Source organism: Leucopleurus acutus (genome assembly GCF_964270905.1).
Source record: "Leucopleurus acutus genome assembly, chromosome: 11".
Classification (NCBI taxonomy): domain Eukaryota; kingdom Metazoa; phylum Chordata; class Mammalia; order Artiodactyla; family Delphinidae; genus Leucopleurus; species Leucopleurus acutus.
In genome coordinates, this window is record NC_139152.1 from 24,978,837 (window position 1) to 25,000,983 (window position 22,147).

General features: G+C 40.1%; 1 protein-coding gene across 3 annotated transcripts in view; it reads right to left on the reverse strand.

Moving 5' to 3' along the window:
• Positions 1–9,873: 9,873 nt before the first annotated feature.
• TMTC1 (transmembrane O-mannosyltransferase targeting cadherins 1) overlaps positions 9,874–22,147 on the reverse strand; it is a gene marked incomplete at its 5' end in the record, with an annotated part of 259,484 nt that continues 247,210 nt past the window's right edge. For all 3 annotated transcript variants that reach the window (XM_082851098.1, XM_082851097.1, XM_082851096.1), the window contains 2 exons: positions 9,874–10,189; positions 15,651–15,728. In XM_082851098.1, the coding sequence (XP_082707224.1) occupies positions 10,049–10,189; positions 15,651–15,728 (219 nt within the window). In that variant the 3' untranslated portion in view covers positions 9,874–10,048. The remainder of the gene's footprint in view (positions 10,190–15,650; positions 15,729–22,147) is intronic.

Here is a 22,147-nt window from a genome sequence, read left to right on the forward strand (position 1 = left end):
TCCACACAGATGTCATCTCCTTCAGAAACATTTGAAATCAACTCTTCTAATATGATGTCACATTAAGACACTGATATAAATTGGTTAGGAAGAGATTTCCTATGAAATAAACTCTTTGACAGTGAGGTCAAGTGGGGTCTGGAGAAAAATTACATGTTAACCTGGAGTTGTAGTATTTGAAACAAAGGAAATAATTCACCATTTTCTCATTAAGAAATCAATATCCTTCTTATACCCACCTGCCACGGGTGTCCACCAACTGTTGAATTTCCCCAACTAGTAACTCTAGAGAAGAACCCCGATTCCAAGATAGTTTCTGTACTTTTCAAATCAACTGCACGAATTCCGCACTTCAGTCCTGTGTGGGAGAGCATATGTGTGATCACACACACACACACACACACACACACACACGGCACCTTAGGTAAGCATTCATTTTATCCTGATTTCCACGTTCGGATTTTCCTGGCCTGGCTCAGATGTTCTGGTGTCACTCAGCTGCAGGCTATCCCCTTTCTTTTCTCAAGATACCCCTGACTCGTTGACTAGAACTTGCCTCGCCACTCCCTCTGCCCTTTACAGCCTGAGCTACCTTAATAAAAAAGACCTGGGCACTGCATGAGGGCCTCTCCCTTTGGTGGTGGATTCGGGGCTTTCTCTGGGACGGTGAGCATCACATAATTTAGGTGGAATGAAAGATACTGGAGAACATATGCTGCTCCGGAACAGAGCTATTAGGTTTTAAGTTACTTCTACTTGGTTATCTTTCCCTGGAGGAGAATCCTTAGCACAAGCATGATTAGCAGATGTGCCTAAAAACTTGAACTCCAGAATCCAAAGGATTGCAGAAGAAAATCCGGCCCAGGCCCTTCTTGGGCACACCTGGCTGTTCTCCTTTCTGCCCCAGGGAGGAATGAAGTCCCCTTGCCGGCGCTCAGCCGCCCGCAGGCTCGGCGGCGCCCAGCGCCGGGCTCACCTCTGCTCCGCCAGGGGCGGACCGCGAGCACCAAGAGCAGCAGCGAAGCAGCCCCAGGCGGCGTCCGCATAGCGCCCGCGCGCGGGGACCCGTCGGTCTTCCTCAGACGCCGGCGAGGAGAGGCGCTGCGGCCGCAGGGCTCGCGCTCCCGGAAGCGCACGCGCTCTTCACTCCCTCCCGCGGCGCCAAGGGGCCGCACCTGCCGCGCAGCCGGGCGCACAGCTTTCCCTCCTCAGGACCAGCCGAGCCTTGGCCGCTCTCGGGCCGCCCAGGTGTCATAGCGCCCCCGCCCTCCGCCCCTGGAGACAGGAGCGAGGTGACCTCGAGGGTGAGCCTGGGCCAGATGCGGGAGCAAGGGCATCAGTGGCCTAGAACGCTCAGCGCAGGTGAATTCTGTTCCCAACCAGGGAGTGTGGCCCAAGCCCAGGGTCAAGGAAGCTGGGCACCCATGCAAGTCACAGGCAGGCTGACCTCTGAAAAGAGGACTCTTGAAAACTTGAGTATGTAAAGGTACCACCCTGCTTCTAAGAAGCTTGTTGAAGACCGTGACACTCCCAAGTTTTCAAAGGGAGTGGATGTGAAAGATCAGGTTTCTACCCCGTTCCTTTTCTGAGTGGCAGTGTTATCATCAACTTCAGTGGAATGGACCAAAACTGTAGGGTTCAGCATTTAAGAGTATTAAAATGAATCCAGTAGCAGGATTATCATGTCAGCATTTTTTCAATAATTATTTTCTAATAAGTAATTTGTAACGAGTTAGCTTGAGATTGGGAGAGGAATAAAGCCAGAATTTTTAATAGATTTATAATTTATCAAAAAATGAGGGCAAGGCTAAGTGAACATTTTATATATATTAACTAACCTAGACACCAGTCCCCCAGCCCCAGTTATTTCACTTTTGTATAAAATAGAAATAAAAGCTTCTTGAGGTAGGAGGGTAAACAAATTAGGGAGACAGGCAGGTGGTAGACAGAAGGACAGGAAAACAGAGACAGTCGAGGTGGAGGGAATGCAGGTCCAGGGACAGGCAGCTGACAGTCAGAGAGGGGCAGAAGGGAGCAGGTGAATTGGGAAGCTTCTGGCAAAAAGCTTCAAGAATGTGATTGGCACCCAAACTTGAAACACACCATCTCAAGCCTTCTTGTCTTATGAAGCTAAAAGGGGTTTCCGTGATTTTTATATCCCAAGTCTTACAACACGGAAAAGCTCAAGTTGCACTGTCCAATAGAGTGGACATTAGCCATGTATGGTTATTAAAATTAATATTAACTAAAATAAAAAAATGTTGTTCCTCAGTCGCACTAGCTACATTCTAGTCCTCAATAGCCACCTGTGCCTAGTGGCTACCATATTGGACAGCACAGATATGGAACACTGCCATCATCAACAGATGGTTCTGTTGGACTGAATTGTTCTTGAGAGTAGCACCATTTTAAGTATTTATTTAAAATAGTCACAACTTGGATGGCAGTTTGACTGAGTAGATGACTCCTGGGTTTCAAGCTTGGGTGTCTAGGGCACACCAGGAGGGGACTTGGTAAGGTAAGCTGCTCTTTTCTGAAAATACACTGCTACATCTGAGTGCTGTAAAAGAACTCTCCAGGTGGTGGCTGTCTGAGCCACGGCCCTCACCACTCTCATCTCCGAGTTTCGCTTTCACTGTAGTGACCTCACGATTATTACCATAACCATCTGTGGCCCCAGGGGCACACTACTCTCCAATAAAAGCTCAGACCCTCCAAAGGGACACAAACTCCTCTCTTTCTTCTTAGCAAGAGAGGGTCAGATTAAAGTCACTACAAAGCTGTTACAAAATAAAATAGAAGGAAAGAAAAAATGAACATGGGCTGTGCACGTTGGACCCATGATGTTCAAGTTCATGGCTAACCTCATGAAGCTTACAGACCCTGTCCCCTTGCAGTCTTGTGCACATGGTACACACACAGCTTTGCAGGATCTTCAGTGGTGTGTTTCACACCTGGGAGTCTCCATGGGGTTGGGCACTGTCCCATTTCCTGTTACATCACAGCTCCCTTTGTTTCCAGAGTTCAAACTCACAGCCTCAAGTGAGACCTTGTCCTTCTATACAGGAGATTGATCTCTTTCTGGCTTGACAAAATAATGCCTTTCCATTAAGCAGAAAAAGAGCCATTCAATACGAATTGCATACATAACAAAAGCCAGGTCATTAGTTTTAGATTTAAATTTGCTAGTAAGATGATGGTTTAAATATGTTGGGTTTGTGGTGACCTTGAAGGGTCCAAATGGAAGGGTTCTCTTATTTTAAAACAAAACAAAACAAACCAGAACACTTCAGAAAAGGAAAGGATGTCAAGCAGAGTGGGCTGGACTTTCCCAAATTGGATTGGGAAATCTGCCTTGAATTTGAACATATATCTTCATTAGGGCAGCGAAATAATGATCTGCTATTGGAGGCCTTCCAAGACTCTTGATGGAAGCCCCAGCTCTAAGCACAGTTGTAAACTTAGGAGTGTTGGGAGACTAACCCATGAACAATGAGCAAGTCATGGGGTAAATAATATTTTGTTTAAAATATGTTTTTCCATTCCCGCTAAACCACTGGTCTAAACTCTCGAACGCTCTCCCAAGTCCCACAAGACCTAGGAATCAGCACTAAAGTGATTATTAGTGACGTTAGAAACAGCAACTTGATTTGAATATTTGTTGCAGAGACAGATTTCACTAGGTTGCAGAGAGAATGTGAAGGATGCAAGTAGAAAGAATGAGTGAAGACAATTTATTCAAAATAGTCTGGCTGTGAAGGACATAAAGAGATGCAGTAGCAGCCAGAGTTGAAAAGGAATAAAGGAAGGATTGTTTTCAAGTGATCTTGATGGTGGCTACCTGTATCTGTGTGTGTGTGTGTGTGTGTGTGTGTGTGTGTGTGTTTTCCGGTACGCGGGGCTCTCACTGGTGTGGCCTCTCCCGTTGCGGAGCACTGGCTCCGGACGCGCAGGCTCAGCGGCCACAGCTCACGGGCCCAGCCGCTCCGCGGCACGTGGGATCCTCCCATACCGGGGCATGAACCCGCGTCCCCTGCATCGGCAGGCGGACTCCCAACCACTGCACCACCAGGGAAGCCCTGTATCTGTCTTTTTAAAATAGAACAGAATTGATGAGAGCCAGAAAAAGGAAGAAGTTAAGGAAGAAGAAGAAAGAGATTAAAGAATGGAATGAATTTCTACAAGATGTGATTATCTAGGGCCGAGGGCCCTCTTCTTTCATTGTAGCAACAGGAGAGAGGGGAGAATTGGGTGCAGGTTAAGTTTGTAGATGACTGAGTGCAGGATATTGAGGGTTTTCTACCTTGTATTTACTCCATAAAGAAAGAGGTGAAGGATCTCAGTAAGATGAGGGGAAAAGATCTGGAATGGGTAAGCACTGAAAACAGTGGTTGTGGGATATGAAAAAGAGAGCAGACATAAAGCACACAGAACAATGCAATGAATGAATGAATGAATGGGGAAAGGAAGAAGGATACTCTTTTTTTCTTTTTAAAGCAGGCACCTACTGGTGACATGGATTTCAGTGGGTACTAATCACGGAGCACTTGAGAGATTGAAACAAGACATAATTATTTTCATCATATTTTATATAAAATAGACATTTACATAAATTTTATTTTGGAAAGATCTAGGCAAAGTGTACATAATCAGACTTAAATGGGAGAAATACTTTATGGGAGATATATTTCTAACTGGCACAGCAAAAGTAACAAAAATGTACATTTATATACAAATGATCAAGAACATGATGTAAGTATTTTCCTCTGACAAAAGGAGGGATGGGTGAGTCACAGCAAGTCAAATGATTTCCACATTGTAAAAGCAAGCCATGGGGCTAAAATACAGATATTTTAGTTCCTTTGGAGGAAATTTTTAAAAATCTCTTTTCCTTAGAAACGTAAAAAAATCGCTAATTTTTATACATACAGACTGCAAAATAAGAGTAGTTACCTCTGCCATAGTAAAGTACTTGGGCAGTTCAGTCACTTTTAGGGTTGTTTGTGTATGTGTTTTGCTGCAATGATTAAGAATTTCTAAAACGAAGGGCAACACTTATCAGTTATCTCTTCAGAGGCAGAGGGCTTTGCATTTGGATTCAGGGGACTCACAGAGCTTGATAGGTCCATAGGAGTAACCACTCCTTTAACGGACAATAAACATGACTGAGACACTTGGTAACTTGTCCCAGGTGAGGTGGCACCTCGGTGGCAGAGCAGGACTAGAATCCAGATCTCCTGGTTCTTGGACTGGGTCACCCCTCCTATGGACCAGCAACACAACCCCAGAAGGACATTATGCACATTGGAAAAGTCTAAAGTGATACAAATATGCAGCACGTGCCCCACTGAGAATGGGAAAAAACTCCTGGATTTCTGGACATAGACACCTCTTTTCAGTTTGTGGTAAATGCTGATCTAAACTTACAAACTGATAATGACTGCATATTATGATGGGTGCTAATTTTACAAGTTATATGCCCTAAAGGTTTTAATGGAAAGGATCCTTGGTGATAAAAATGGAACATTTTTATATGAGCCAATTGATAGATATTGATTCTGTTGTGACATTTTATTTTACTGACAGTAAACCATAGCTTTGATTGAAGTTATTTTATTTCTTCTCTTTAAGTTATATGACTACCAAAAAAAAATAAGGAAGTGCTATTTTTGGAAGAACTGTTCAACATATTTTTCACATTGAAAACTTCAAGAATAATCATAATCATAAACAGTTATATTTCTCCATAGTTTTTGGCATTGTAAGTTTTCATCCTATTCAATTACAGCCTAAATACAAGATTTGACAGGTATTTACTTTTAAAAGATGCCATTTAGATAGTTAAGTTTTGCTATTATTGGGACATACCAACATACAATTTAATCAAAGTAAATGTGATTCAGAAACCAGGAAAAAAATTAAAATAAACAGAACACCTATAACTACATTTGCTTTGAGTGTTATTACTAATACCCTCTGGATTTATTGATCTAAGGTGCAAATCCGTCACAAATCAGATAAAAAGTTTTTTTGTTGTTTTTTAAAAAAAACTGATTCTAATGAGTACAATTAAGAAATAATTAACAAAAGCTGACATGTGTAACCTAAAGAAAGAGGGAGGCATAGAGAACATGGCTCTATGTCATGGGCCCTTCTATGAGTCATAAACAATATGAGTTTTATATACCGGGTGCCTCGTCTGGTACGTGCAAATGACAAGGCAATCCCTGTCCATCTGAGAACCAAGAATTCTGTAAATATAAAGGTCAAATGCCTCACTGCACATTAGAATCATAACCTGGGTGGCCAGGGTCCAGGGATTCCTAAAGGTGTGCACGCAGGTTATCCTCAAATCCACCAGGGCCAAAGCACCTGTGTGTGAGGGGCGAGACCTCAGCTATCAGCTGAACCCGGCTCTTCAATCCGGGAGGCCTGGAATGTTTAATAGAGGCGATACAAAACCCTGTATGGAAAGGTCTGGATTTTCTCAGTCCTGTTGAAACGCAGTTGCACAACCACTGCAAAACCCTGCACCAAACCGAGGTACCACGTGTTAGGCACGTCAGACTCGTACACTGGGGGCTGTGAAGTACTGTGGGGAGTTGGAATCAAAGCGCTGATAATCCTCTTTGTTTTTTGATGGGCTGCAAAATAAACAGGCCTAAAAGATATATCTCAGGATTCCCTAAAATAAAATTTCTTTTCTCCAAGGTATTTAAATCTTTGGTTTAGTTCACTTACGTTACATCACTGAACCATGTTTTACGAATGCCGTTAACAGGTTGAAAACATCTGAATCAGTTTTAAAATCCTGAATAATTCTTAAGATTAACATAAACTTGTAAAGCCATTCTCGTGGCTCCATGTCGAAGGACATGTGAAAGGACTGCCACTTATTGGAGAATTTGAAGGCAAGGAGAACTGGTTCTGGTCAGACAGAAGGACAGGTTAGATAGACTGGCAGTAGGAGGGGAATATATGTACACAAGGAACTCTAAGTGTAGCTGAGACAAAATAGCCAATGCTGCACAGGGTAACAGTCACAAATGAAACTCTGCTCATTAGATCAAGTGTTCAGCTAGACTGAAGCAACTCCTGTCTTGTCCTCAGCTAGCTTCCCTCCTACCCACGACCCAGTGCAAAATGGAATTATTCAAAAATTACTGAGAACTTCAAGCAGAGAATTCAACCAAACACAAGGTGCTTCTGAGTGCAGGACTCTGAGGGTCTACAGAGACTGCAAGTCCACAAAGCTGGCTTTGCAATTCCATCTCAGAAAGGGGCTATCAACTCACAGCCAAGCATGCTTTTGTTAAGGGAACCTGGATGCATCTCCATGAGTAGCCAGGGCACTCCACTTTCGTTTTGATAAGGATGAATTCCACATATTATTTCATGTTATAAGAGCAAATAAAAATAGTTATAAAATACACTTAATATCTCTGAAAAATAATACGTGATTTATTTTCTTATAGGCACCACTCAACTATGAAAAGTATTTCACTGGCCACATATAAGTGAAAGTATTAACTCAGGACAGAAATATCTGGTCCAACAAACAGGCTTACTTTTAATGTTCAAAGAGATGCCAGTGAGCGCAGAAAGAATGAGACAGAGTGACAGAGTGAGAAAGACAGAGAGAGGGAGGGGGAGAGAGAGAAGGGGCGAGGGAGAGAGGGCAGGAGAGAGAGGGGGAGAGACAGAGAACAGAGGAAGAGAGAAAAGCACCCAAAAGAAGGCAGGAAAAGTCTCCTGAAGGCCAGTGACCATTTTCTCTCAGAAACTTTCAGGCTGTAATAGCCATTTCAATTATTCCAACAAATGTACTCGCCTATCTTTAGCAGCCCTTCAAGTAAGGCGTAATTGCTTTTCAAAATTTGGGGCTCTATCTTTTCCATTAACTTTCTAAGTATGAGGTTTTTTTACACTAAAACTAAAAAGTTGTAATTAAAGTCCTAGATATTGTTTTTAGCTAGGGCTTCATGTTTTTCATTTTGGGGATGGAGTGGTTATTTTACAATAAATACTTTAGTACATTTCTTGACCTTAGGGCTACAGAAGTATAATTTGGGAGGGAATAAAAATATTTTAAATGAAATTTTGGATACATTTATGATATATAACATTAAAAGACTATTAGAAACAGAAGATCAGAGTGGTAATATATACATTATTGGATTATTGATATACACAAACAGAATACACACAAACAGAATTTGCTAATTCAAATTCCGTAATCCTTCGCATTTAAAATATTCCTGGCATCATCCCTTTCCAAAGAAGTTTTTCCTCCTTTTATCTAGATTTACCTTGACAAAAAAATAATAATAACAACATAGAGAGGCAGTGGTCTCTGATACTGGGGTTGAAAAGAAGCAGAAGGCTTCTTGCTCTGGCCTGAGCGTGTGACATACGTGTGTCTTCAGGCTCCTACATGTGTATGACACCTGGCTTAGCCAGGAACAGCACTGACCAGAGTGGGTTTTTGTTTTTTTTTAAGTTTATGATGAAAACCAAATGAGAATCAGTATTCCAATTCCTTCAATTTCAAAATATATTACCTCCCAAACACTGAAGGCTGATTCCTAATTTCTTTAGCTTTAGCAAGTGAAGAGTCAAGACAAACTTTTTTAGGGGCTGTTAAAACTTAACTACCTTGTAATTTAGATTTATAATTTTTGTATGATCAGTTGTGAAAACTGCTATTAAAACCACTATGTACAGGGAAAAAAGTGTGTATATATTAAATATTTTATAAGTTATGAAATAAATAACACTAAAAGACAAATTGTAAATTCAACTTTGCCATCCCTATCTTTTATCTATAAATATATATTTTAAAGTTATGAATTTAGACATTTTTTCCTAGATTTTTTGAGCATTCTCCATGAAATCTCCAAAATTACAAATACAGAACCAGGAACTGCAGGTTCTATCATTCATGTTCTAAGCACAGAATTCTCATTAAGCCTAGGAAGACAAATCAATAGAGCTGTCCATCTATTTAGAGTCTATGAAGATTTCTGTAATCTACCATAAAGATTCCTCAGTGGTTAAATATATTTTCAAAAAATAATCTCAGAACGTCTGAGTGTTAAGATAATAAAGTAGAACATTTCTCTCAATTAATATCTTTAATATTTCTCATGTAGAATATACTATTTTTTTCTCCACCAAAATAACAATATATCTGGAGGCAGAAACATTTACGAGTTTTAAAAGCACTTATGAAATCTTAGAGCAGAACCACTACTCTAGTAATACTTGTAATAAAATTAATTTAAAACATTTCCATGAAGAGTCAGGGGTAGCAAGACCCTTGATTTTCCCCTAGGAATTAGAATACTCATACACAATTCCAGAAGCTTCCTTTTTGACATATTAGGCAATGGGAAAACAGCTTGTATCAGAGTGGAATTTAATTTACTTCTCAATAGGGCTCTAGCACTATCCTCAGAAGGATATTAGACAAACTCTACTTAGCTTTATCTTACAATAGCCCCTTTCCCCATATATTCCAGAAGGTTTTTACAAACACTGTTAGATACTCATTTCTAGTTCTGGATAATTAAATGAGCTACCTCTTGGTAGAATTTCTCCAATGGTTTATCCCAGAGGATTTACCCTCTCTGAAATATCTCCTCTCCTAAGGAAGAGATGCCTTCATAGCATTTCAAGCCTCTGTTTCTGAGACACAAATATCTACACTAAGAAATGGAATTAGATTTCCAGGTTGGAAAATCAGACAGACATATGAAAGGAAATCTGGAATTAAAGCAAACAAACATCTGTCAAATGTGTAGCTGCTGTTTTCCTTCCTTCAGGCCCTTCTAGCCCTTGCTTTGCTCCCTTTGTCTTCTTTCATGGAAATGCAAGTCCCCAGCACAGGGTTACCAGCAAGTGTCCCAAAATGTGCCACCCTGAACTCGAGTAAGAGGAAAACTTCATCGGTTGTGCTCCAACTGATGTGTAAGCAAGGCTTTCGTCTGTCAGTTCTTCCTCTTCCAAAGGCACCAGTACTGTCCCTTGGAGACTTGGTCAAATGCTGCTACATTTGATCCTTTTCTCGAACTTCTTGTAATCTTTTTTCTAGACGATCCAATTTGGCAAGATTTTCCTGCAGCAGTTTGCTGTCTGGAACCAGCTGTAAGGCTCTCTCATAATAAGCTCTTGCAGACACGTAGTTTCCCTGTTGAGAAAAAGAAAGAGAATAATTATATTCTGATCCATCAGATAAAAAACAGACCTCTCGTCCATTTTAACATTAACATCCTCATAAGGAGACCCTGTCTGCATGTGTAATTTTATCCTTATCTGTTGGTGCCTTTGAGAATCCATTTGTTTTAAGTACCAGACCAGATGGAGAATGTGAAGGATAAGGTTAAATGGCAGCAAAACAGATTTCCAATTCTACTAATACAGGGTATGAAGCTATAATTTCATAGCATTCTCATAGGGTTAGCACTGTTCCTTTGTAATCAAGTGGAGCCAACGCACTGGAAAGTCATATTGAGAGGGAGGAGGACAGAAAGAGGGTTGGGTTGGGGGAGAGGGGTGTGTGTGTGTGTGTGTGTGTATGTGTGTGTGTGTGTATGTGTGTGTGTGTGTGTGTGTGTGTGTGTGTGTGTGTGTGAAAGAGAGAAAGAGAGAGAGAGAGATGTTTTTGAACTTTCAAGAGTAATGATTAAAAAGTAAATAATTCAGGAGTCCACTACAGCTATTTAGTGGTAGGAAGTATTTTAATCTTCACCTTAAAACATAAAAGCAACTTTTGCCTAATACAGGCTTTAATGCAAATCTAAGTTTTTATAAAATAAAAAGAACTGATAATAAATAATATGGAGTCAAATTTATCCCATACTCAAGGTGTGTGACAGTATGTCTGCTGGATACTCTAAAGGCGGGGGGGGGGTAGGTATGTCACTCTGGACCTGCTAAAGACCCCTCTGTTGGCCCCCATCTGGTTTGTTCAATGCTTCCCTAACTGGCAACCATGCGTGCCTGGTCCCAGAAGGTCCCTGACAAACTAGTCAGAATTACTAACTTTTTTCCAGCCTCTTTTCTGCCACTAAATGTATTCCTTCCGTATGGTCAACCCCCTTTCATATCTGTGTGCTGCTAAGTCTCAGAACCAAGATCGGTAGAGATCTCTCCATTCCAAAAGAACAAGCATCTGCTGTGCTTTATTCTCAGTTACAGCTCCATGTGGATGAAAACTAGTTACTCTCTAAATTTCCACCACAATTTAAAGTAGTACCTCTTGGAGTGAAAGTACTATGTAGAAATAGCGACCTATATTTGTTGAATGCTTAACTACCTCCCAAGTGAATGAACACGTGTCAAGACCTCAGACCCTGCCTGACATAATGAGCACTCAATCCGATGCTGTCATTGTTGTTATTATTAAATGACTATTTACGTGTAAATGAGTAAACACTGCCTATTTCTTATGGTATTCACTTGTCATACCGGTGAAAGGGAGAGTAAAAATGACAGAACAGATAACTGCACATTGGGAATCCAGGAGCTGGCATGTGCACAAATGAAAATATTTCTGATTATTAACACTGATTCTGATAAGAGGCTGAACAGAATTCTGAACAAATGAGAACGTGGATTTAGCGACATTACTATTGTTTTCAATTCAAGTATTTATCTTCAGAGTGTCTCCTGATGTTTATTAAGCTTAGCACATAGGTGCAGATAACTGAACATCTGTGGTTCTTAGATTGCTCTCAAAACTGTGTTCCTACTGCGGTTGATTTTGAAATCGGTTTCCCAAGAGGTTTCTCTGAAGTTCGGCCTTAGCCTGGTGCCAGGCATCTCCTCTGATCACCAGCTTTCTCTGTCCTTTCACAAAAAGATCTATCATAGAGTTATTTTCTCCCTCAAGTTGCTCTTTTCTTGATGCAACTGGAAGCCTTAATTTTTTTTTTTTTTTTTGCGGCACGCGGGCCTCTCACTGTCGCGGCCTCTCCCGTTGCAGAGCACAGGCTCCGGACGCGCAGGCTCAGGGGCCATGGCTCACGGGCCCAGCCGCTCCGCGGCATGTGGGATCCTCCCGGACCGGGGCACGAACCCCTGTCCCCTGCATCGGCAGGCGGACTCTCAACCACTGTGCCACCAGGGAAGCCCTGGAAGCCTTAATTTTTAAAAAATAAATTTATTTATTTTATTTGTCTATTTTTGGCTGTGTTGGTCTTCCTTGCTGCGCGTGGGCTTTCTCTAGTTGCGGCCAGGGGGCGCTACTCTTCGTTGCGGTGCGCGGGCTTCTCATTGCAGTGGCTTCTCTCGTTGTGGAGCACAGGCTCTAGGCACGTGGGCTTCAGTAGTTGTGGCTCACGGGCTCTAGAGCACAGGCTCAGTAGTTGTGGTGCACGGGCTTAGTTGCTCCACAGCATGTGTGATCTCCCCGGACCAGGGATCGAAACTATGTCCCCTGCATTGGCAGGTGGATTCTCAACACTGTGCCACCAGGGAAGCCCTGGAAGCCTTAATTTTTAAAACAAGTTATAGCCCTTAATTCAATGTCCTCGATTTCCAGATGCTAGATAGAGAATTTGAATTATCCAATTTCTAGAAATGTGCTAGTTACTATGATAGCCACTAGTCATATGCAGCTATTTAAGTGTAAGTTAATTATGATGAATTAAGAATTCAGTTGCTCAGTGGCACATTTCAAGTGCTCATTAGCCATGTGGGGCTAGTGGCTACTACCTTGGACAGTACAGACATAGAACATTTCCGTCATCTCAGAAAGTTCTATTGGCCAGTTCCATTCTAGAAAATGCATTAATGTCATAAGGCAGGATTGAAAATAGTACTTTGTGATATGGCCCAGGTGATGCAACTCTTTGATTACAAAGAATGTATTGTAGGGGTTTCCCTGGTGGCGTAGTGGTTGACAGTCCGCCTGCCAATGCAGGGGACATGGGTTTGTGCCTTGGTCCGGGAAGATCCCACATGCCGCGGAGCGGCTGGGCCCGTGAGCCATGGCCGCTGAGCCTGCGCGTCCGGAGCCTGTGCTCCGCAACGGGAGAGGCCACAGCAGTGAGAGGCCCGCGTAACGCAAAAAAAAAAAAAAAAAAAAGAATGTATTGTAACTTTTTTGGTCCATCCATTTCATTTTACATAAAACTTCATGAAAAATATCATCTTTTATTTCCAAGTAGTATGAGCAAGGGTCAAGTCTCTTTTTCTCTCTCTTTGTGTCATCTCCTTGCAAAGCCTTATTCCAACTCTCAGCCTTGCACAGCCCTCAGTCCTTCCTAAGCTTCACCCAGGCTCAGGCACAGTGCGGCCCAGGAATGGCATAACACTGCTTGATGCATGCACTTCCTGGCAGTGCAAAGGTCACAGAAAGTTAATGGTTGTTCTTGAAGGCGTCATAATGATAATCCTGCACCCTAACGGTGACATCAAAATGACTACATCCATATATATTTGTATATTTGTATTGGATTGCATCTATGGTCTATATATTTGTATTGGATTGCATCATATGAATTTACATTTAAAATTAAACATTTTAAAATTACAAACATGGCAATTTTATATTGTTCAACCTAATACATTATGGCCACAAGATGAAAAAAGATAAACTAATTTTTAGTCAGTGTGTTTGTTATATTTTGAAATAATACACTCAGTAGATCCTTCTTCAATCTCCAGATACCTTTGCAGGGGAAGCACCTCTAAATTTAAAGCAATGGGTTCACTTGTTAATCTGAAAGAGTTCAATAAATGTACTATTTTCTCTTTATTTCCAGACTTAATGAACACTCTTGAGTGCATTTATTGTACTTTATCTAATTAACAATTGAACCCATTTCTTTAAATGCAGGTGCACTCCATCTAAAAACATATTAAGTGTATTATCTGAAAGTGCAACTATTTAATATATTATTTAAATATTTAAAATTATTATGTTACTGTTTTTAAAAGTAAGTTCATTCTATGTTTCCCAACTAGATACTGCTGGACACCCTAGAATGTCATTAAGATCAGAGCTTGGTTTATTGGGCTCTGATAGATGTCATGACTGGATTTGCCATCAATGTTCCTCTATTAGATCAAGGCTAATAGTTGCAGAGTAACTATCCCATTATCCCCTCCCATCTGTATAGTCATGGATCACCTTTTTGTTTTACTGTGTTTCTCAGAGTGAGCAGTTCCCACTTAATCGTAAACCCTATTTAGCCTTTGTTTAAATTCTAATCACTACCTCGCTATTTTGTCAGAGTAAAGACTGATAGAAGCCTGAAAATAAGTTAGCTAAACAAGAGTGATCCTTTCAAAACATGTCAGACCATGGCATTTCTCTGCTCAAAGTCCTCCAAGGACCCCAACTTGTTTGGCATGAAAGCTGAAGACTTTACAATTCCTTTCAAGGCCCTGCATCATCTGGCCCTGTGACCTCTCTGACCCAGCTTCTATCATTTCCTCTCACTTGCCTTCTCCCTAGTCTTCAAATACACTGGCACACTCACACCTCAGGGCCTTTGCACATGCACTTTCCCTATTTTGCCAAGTGGCTTGCTCCCTTCAGATCTCTACTCAGACATCACTTTTTAACTGAGGCCTTCCCTAACCACCTCAGTTTAAAATTTCAGTTCTTACCCCCAGCACTCCATATCTTCTTTCATTCTTTTATTCTCCATAGCACTTATAACCATCTGATATATTCTATGTATGTATGCATGTATGTATGTATGTATGTATGTGTTTATTTACTTATTGCCTATTTCCCCCTAACTAGAATGTTAGCTCCATGACGATAGAAATTTTTTTCACTTTTTTTTTTTTTTTTGGCGATACCCGGGCCTCTCACTGTTGTGGCCTCTCCCGTTATGGAGCACAGGCTCTGGATGCACAGGCTCAGTGGCCATGGCTCATGGGCCCAGCCACTCCGTGGCATGTGGGATCTTCCCAGACCAGGGCACGAACCCGTGTCCCCTGCATCGGCAGGTGGACTCTCAACCACTGCGCCACCAGGGAAGCCTGACGATAGAAATTTTTGTCTTATGTGTTAATTGCTGTATTGTTGGTACCTAGAAGAGTACCTGGCACATAGGATATTCTCTATAAATGCTTGTCAAATGAATTGGATGAATGAATGAATGCCAGTGAATCTTTGATTTCATTATAGACAATAGTCCTCCAAGGGTAATTTTCAATTATTCACTCAAAGGTAGCTTTTTCTTTTGAGAACAAACAAACAGCCTTGTTTTTCAGTAGGTTAGGGAATAAAAGATACATTAAGTATAGGAAATAGTAATACTTTATCTTGACAATGAGTTAAGCCACAGGAAAATAAGCTACATCAGCGTAGCGCCAACAGAATTTTACTTCATATAGCAGATTTTCTCTGCTCTGTGATGATACTTAAGTACATATGATTCTCTTTATGGTAAACAAAATCATGAAATCTAATTTATATATTTATTTTTTAAATGGATTCATGATATTCAATATCGAGATAATACAAAGTGAACATAAAACTGTCTAATTACATTTTTGAACACCTATGTTTTCAGTATTCAATTAATTCAAAGAGGAAATTAACAATAGTTTCTCAATCTTTTAAAAGAGAAGAAAGAGAAAATACAAAGGGAAAACCTGGTTCACATGGAAGTGAATTATTTTCTTACCTTGATGTGCTGGATTCCACCCATGTTCATCCAGGCCTGTGCTTGATCTGGATTTAATTCCACGGCCACTTTATAGCTCTAAATACATAAGAAATATCTTCAGGCTGGGAAACGAGAACCCATCTTTAACACTACAGACTGTGGAAACCATTTTCTTCATATGTGGAAATTAAAATGGTTAATAAAATGAACAGTCATCTAGTTCACAGATGTCCCCTTTATTTCTATTATTTTTCTAAGTTGATGATTCTAAAGTGGAGGAAACTGAAATGTGTAATTTCCTTGCAGAGCTAACCTCTGGACTTAAAAAGGCTGAAGGTGTCTGCCAGGAGTCCAGGTGATTTCTATTACAGTGCATCATTTCCCACTGGCCTCGATCTGCAAGAAAATGGTGCTCTTCGGCCTTTTTCACTATAAATGGAGTTTGTAAGAAAATTTTTTTTATAATCACAGAATCTTAGAGTAGTTTCTGAAACACCTTATATCTCTCACAAAATCTGATCTGATTATTCAGCCCATGCTTAAATTCTTGCAGAGACTGGTGTTCAGTGTCTCTTTAAGGACATATATTTTACCAGGGGATAATTTTAATCGTTAGAAAGCCTTTCTTTTTCTTCTGCCTTATAAAAGGTCTTCAAATGTTTGAAGAGAGTTACTTATTTCTCAAATACTTTTTTTGGTCTGAATAACATGTATCCCATTAAATGTCAGAGCCGTGAGGTATACTTTTAATATTTTGCCTGTTGTTTTGCATCAAAGGGCATGCTCACCACTGAGTCATGATTATAAGAGTGGTCACCTTAAATAAAACTAAAGGCTCAGCTGAAGCACGAAGAACTACAGTCCTGCAGCCTGTGGAACAAAAACCACATGCACAGAAAGACAGACAAGATGAAAAGGCAGAGGGCTATGTACCAGATGAAGGAACAAGATAAAACCCCAGAAAAAAAACTAAATGAAGTGATGATAGGCAACCTTTCAGAAAAAGAATTCAGAATAATGATAGTGAAGATGATCCAGGACCTTGGAAAAAGAATGGAGGCAAAGATCGAGAAGACGCAAGAAATGTTTAACAAAGAACTAGAAGAATTAAAGAACAAACAAACAGAGATGAACAATATAATAACTGAAATAAAAAAATACACTAGAAGGAATCAATAGCAGAATAACTGAGGCAGAAGAACGGATAAGTGACCTGGAAGACAGAATGGTGGAATTCACTGCTGCGGAACAGAATAAAGAAAAAAGAATGAAAAGAAATGAAGACAGCCTAAGAGACCTCTGGGACAACACTAAAAACAACAACATTCGCATTATAGGGGTCCCAGAAGGAGAAGTGAGAGAGAATGGACCCGAGAAAATATTTGAAGAGATTATAGTCGAAAACTTCCCTAACATGGGAAAGGAAATAGCCACCAAAGTCCAGGAAGTGCAGAGAGTCCCATACAGGATAAACCCAAGGAGAAAAACGCCGAGACACATAATAATCAAATTGACAAAAATTAAAGACAAAGAAAAATTATTGAAAGCAGCAAGGGAAAAATGACAAATAACAAACAAGGGAACTCCCATAAGGTTAACAGCTGATTTCTCAGCAGAAACTCTACAAGCCAGAAGGGAGGGGCACGATATATTTAAAGTCATGAAAGGGAAGAACCTACAACCAATATTACTCTACCTGGCAGGATCTCATTCAGATTCGATGGAGAAATCAAAAGCTTTACAGACAAGCAAAAGCTAAGAGAATTCAGCACCACCAAACCAGCTCTACAACAAATGCTAAAGGAACTTCTCTAAGTGGGAAACACAAGAGAAGAAAAGAACCTACAAAAACAAACCCATAACAATTAAGAAAATGGTAATAGGAACATACATATCGATAATTACCTTAAACGTGAATGGATTAAATGCTCCAACCAAAAGACACAGACTCGCTGAATGGATACAAAAACAAGACCCATGGGGCTTCTCTGGTGGCACAGTGGTTGAGAGTTTGCCTGCCGATGCAGGGGACATGGGTTCGTGCCCCGGTCCAGGAGGATCCCACATGCCGCGGAGTGGCTGGGCCCGTGAGCCATGGCCACTGAGCCTGTGCGTCCAGAGCCTGTGCTCCGCAGCAGGAGAGGCCACAGCAGTGAGAGGCCCATGTACCACAAAAAAACCAAAACAAATAAACAAACAAAAAACAAGACCCATATATATGCTGTCTACAAGAGACCCACTTCAGACCTAGGGACACATACAGACTGAAAGTGAGGGGATGGAAAAAGATATTCCATGCAAATGGAAATCAAAAGAAAGCTGGAGTAGCAATACTCATATCAGATAAAATAGACTTTAAAATAAAGAATGTTACAAGAGACAAGGAAGGACACTACATAATGATCGAGGGATCAATCCGAGAAAAAGATATAACAATTATAAATATATATGCACCCAACATAGGAGCACATCAATACATAAGGCAACTGCTAACAGCTATAAAAGAGGAAATCAACAGTAACACAATAATAGTGGGGGACTTTAACACCTCATTGACACCAATGGACAGATCATCCAAAAGGAAAATAAATAAGGAAACAGAAGCTTTAAATGACACAATAGACCAGATAGACTTAATTGATGTTTATAGGACATTCCATCCCCAAACAGCAGATTACACTTCTCAAGTCCGCATGGAACATTCTCCAGGATAGATCACATCTTGTGTCATAAATCAAGCCTCAGTACATTTAAGAAAATTGAAATCATATCAAGCATCTTTTCTGAACACATTGCTATGAGATTAGAAATGAATTACAGGGAGAAAAATGTAAAAAACATAAACACATGGAGGCTAAACAATACGCTACTAAATAACCAAGAGATCACTGAAGAAATCAAAGAGGAAATCAAAAAATACCTAGAGACAAATGACAATGAAAACACGACAATCCAAAACCTATGGGATTCAGCAAGAGCAGTTCTAAGAGGGAAGCTTATAGCTATACAAGCTTACCTCAAGAAACAAGAAAAATCTCAAATAAACAATCTAACCTTACACCTAAAGGAACTAGAGAAAGAAGAACAAACAAAACCCAAAGTTAGTAGAAGGAAAGAAATCATAAAGATCAGAGAAGAAATAAATGAAATAGAAACAAATAAAACAATAGCAAAGATCAAAACTAAAAGCTGGTTCTTTGAGAAGATAAACAAAACTGATAAAGCATTAGCCAGACTCATCAAGAAAAAGAGGGAGAGCACTCAAATCAATAAAATTAGAAACGAAAAAGGAGAAGTTACAACAGACACCGCAGAAATACAAAGCATCCTAAGAGACGGCTAAAAGCAACTCTATGCCAATAAAATGGACAATCTGGAAGAAATGGACAAATTCTTAGAAATGTATAACCTTCCAAGACTGAACCAGGAAGAAATAGAAATATGAACAGACCAATCACAAGTAATGAAATTGAAACTGTGATTAAAAATCTTCCAACAAACAAAAGTCCAGAACCAGATGGCTTCACAGGTGACTTCTATCAAACATTTAGAGAAGAGCTAACACCCATCCTTCTCAATCTCCTCCAAAAAACTGCAGAAGAAGGAAAACTCCCAAACTCATTCTATGAGGCCACCATCACCCTGATACCAAAACCAGACAAAGATACTACAAAAAAGGAAAATTACAGACCAATATCACTGATGAACATAGGTACGAAAATCCTCAACAAAACACTAGCAAACAGAAGCCAACAACACATTAAAAGGATCATATACCATGATCAAGTGGAATTTATCTCAGGGATGCAAGGATTCTTCAATATATGCAAACCAATCAATGTGATACACCATATTAACAAACTGAAGAATAAAAACCATATGACCATCTCAATAAATGCAGAAAAAGCTTTTGACAAAATTCAACACCCATTTATGATAAATACTCTCTAGAAAGTGGGCATAGAGGGAACCTACCTCAACATAATAAAGGCCATATACGACAAACCCACAGCAAACATCATTCTCAATTGTGAAAAACTGAAAGCATTTCCTCTAAGAACAGGAACAAGACAAGGTTTCCCACTCTCACCACTATTATTCAACATAATTTTGGAAGTCCTAGCCACAGCAATCAGAGAAGAAAAAGAAATAAAAGGAATACAAACTGGAAAAGAAGAAGTGAAATGTCACTGTTTGCAGATGACATGATACTATACATAGAAAATCCTAAAGATGCCACCAGAAAACTACTAGAGCTCATCAATGAATCTGGTAAAGTTGCAGGATACAAAATTCATGCACAGAAATCTCTTGCATTCCTATACATTGATGATGAAAAATCTGAAAGAGAAATTAAGGAAACACTCACATTTACCATTGCACAAAAAGAATAAAATACCTAGGAATAAACCTACCTACGGAGACAAAAGACCTGTATGCAGAAAACTATAAGACACTGATGAAAGAAATTAAAGATGATACCAACAGATGGAGAGATATACCATGTTCTTGGATTGGAAGAATCAATATTGTGAAAATGACTCTAGTACCCAAAGCAGTCTACAGATTCAATGCAATCTCAATCATATTACCAATGGCATTTTTTATGGAACTAGACAAAAAATCTTAAAATTTGTAATGAGACACAAAAGACCCCAAATAGACAAAGCAGTCTTGAGGGAAAAAAAACAGCTGGAGGAATCAGACTTCATGACTTCAGACTATACTACAAAGCTACAGTAATGAAGACAATATGGTACTGGCACAAAAAACAGAAACATAGATCAATGGAACAAGACAGAAAGCCCAGAGGTAAACCCACACACCTATGGTCAACTAATCTATGACCGAGGAGGCAAGGATATACAATGGAGAAAAGACAGTCTCTTCAATGAGTGGTGCTGGGACAACTGGACAGCTACTGGTAAAAGAATGAAATTAGAACATTTCCTAACACCATACACAAATATAAACTCAAAATGGATTAGAGACCTAAAAGACCGGACACTATAAAACTCTTAGAGGAAAACATAGGAAGAACACTCTTTGACATAAATCACAGCAAGATCTTTTTTGATCCACCTCCTAGAGTAATGGAAATGAAAAGAAAAATAAACAAATGGGACCTAATGAAACTTCAAAGCTTTGGCACAGCAAAGAAACCATAAACAAGATGAAAGGACAACCTCAGAATGGGAGAAAATATTTGCAAGCAAATGAACAAAGGATTAATCTCCAACATATATAAACAGCTCATGCAGCTCAATATTAAAAAAACAAACAACCCAATCCAAAAATGGGTAGAAGATCTAAATAGACATTTCTCCAAAGAAGACATACAGATGGCCAAGAAGCATATGAAAAGCTGCTCTACATCACTAATTATTAGAGAAATGCAAATCAAAACTACAATGAGGTATCACCTCACACCAGTTAGAATGGGCATCATCAGAAAATCTACAAACAACAAATGCTGGAGAGGGTGTGGAGAAAAGAGTACCTTCTTGCACTGTTGGTGGGAATGTAAATTGATACAGCTACTATGGAGAACAGTATGGAGGTTCCTTAAAAAACTAAAAATAGAATTACCATATGATCCAGCAATCCCACTACTGGGCATATACCCAGAGAAAACCATAATTCAAAAAGACACATGCACCCCAATATTCATTGCAGCACTATTTACAATAGCCAGGTCATGGAAGCAACCTAAATGCCCATCGACTTTCAAATGGATAAAGAAGATGTGGTACATATATACAATGGAATATTAGTCAGCCATAAAAAGGAATGAAATTGGGTCATTTGTTGAGACGTGGATGGATCTAGAGACTGTCATACAGAGTGAAGTAAGGCAGAAAGAGAAAAACAAATATCGTATATTAATGCATATATGTGGAACCTAGAAAAATGGTACAGATGAACTGGCTTGTAGGGCAGAAATTGAGACACAAACGTAGAGAGCAAACGTATGGACACCAAGGGGGGAAAGCAGCGGGAGGCTGGGAGTGCTGGTGTGATGAATTGGGTGATTGGGATTGACATGTATACACTGATATGTATAAAATTGATGACTAATAAGAACCTTCTGTATAAAAAAAAAAGATACTTTCAAATGACTGGTCGAGGTATTGTTTTAGGAGTTCAGAGGAAACAAGGTCACTGGGAGAAAGGATGGTCTGGAGGGCTTCCTGAGGGAGGACACAGGCCTGTGTTGGTAGATGAGTGGGAATCTGCAGGGGGTTGGGGTGGTGTGGGCACAATGTTACAGGATGTGTGGAACACCAAAGCTCTTCAGGCACTAGTCCAGCTGAAATAGAGGGTTACTGAAGGCAAACAGAGAGAAAAAGAGCGAACGAGGGGAGGAGAGAGAGAGAGGGAAGCTGGTTTGAGGGCAAAATGCAGAATGCTTTAAACATCAGGTTCAAAGTGATAATTCAGAAAATAATGCAGAGGTATCATGGAACTCCTAATAGCCAAAAACCAGAGGCTCAATTATAAAAAATTAAACTTAT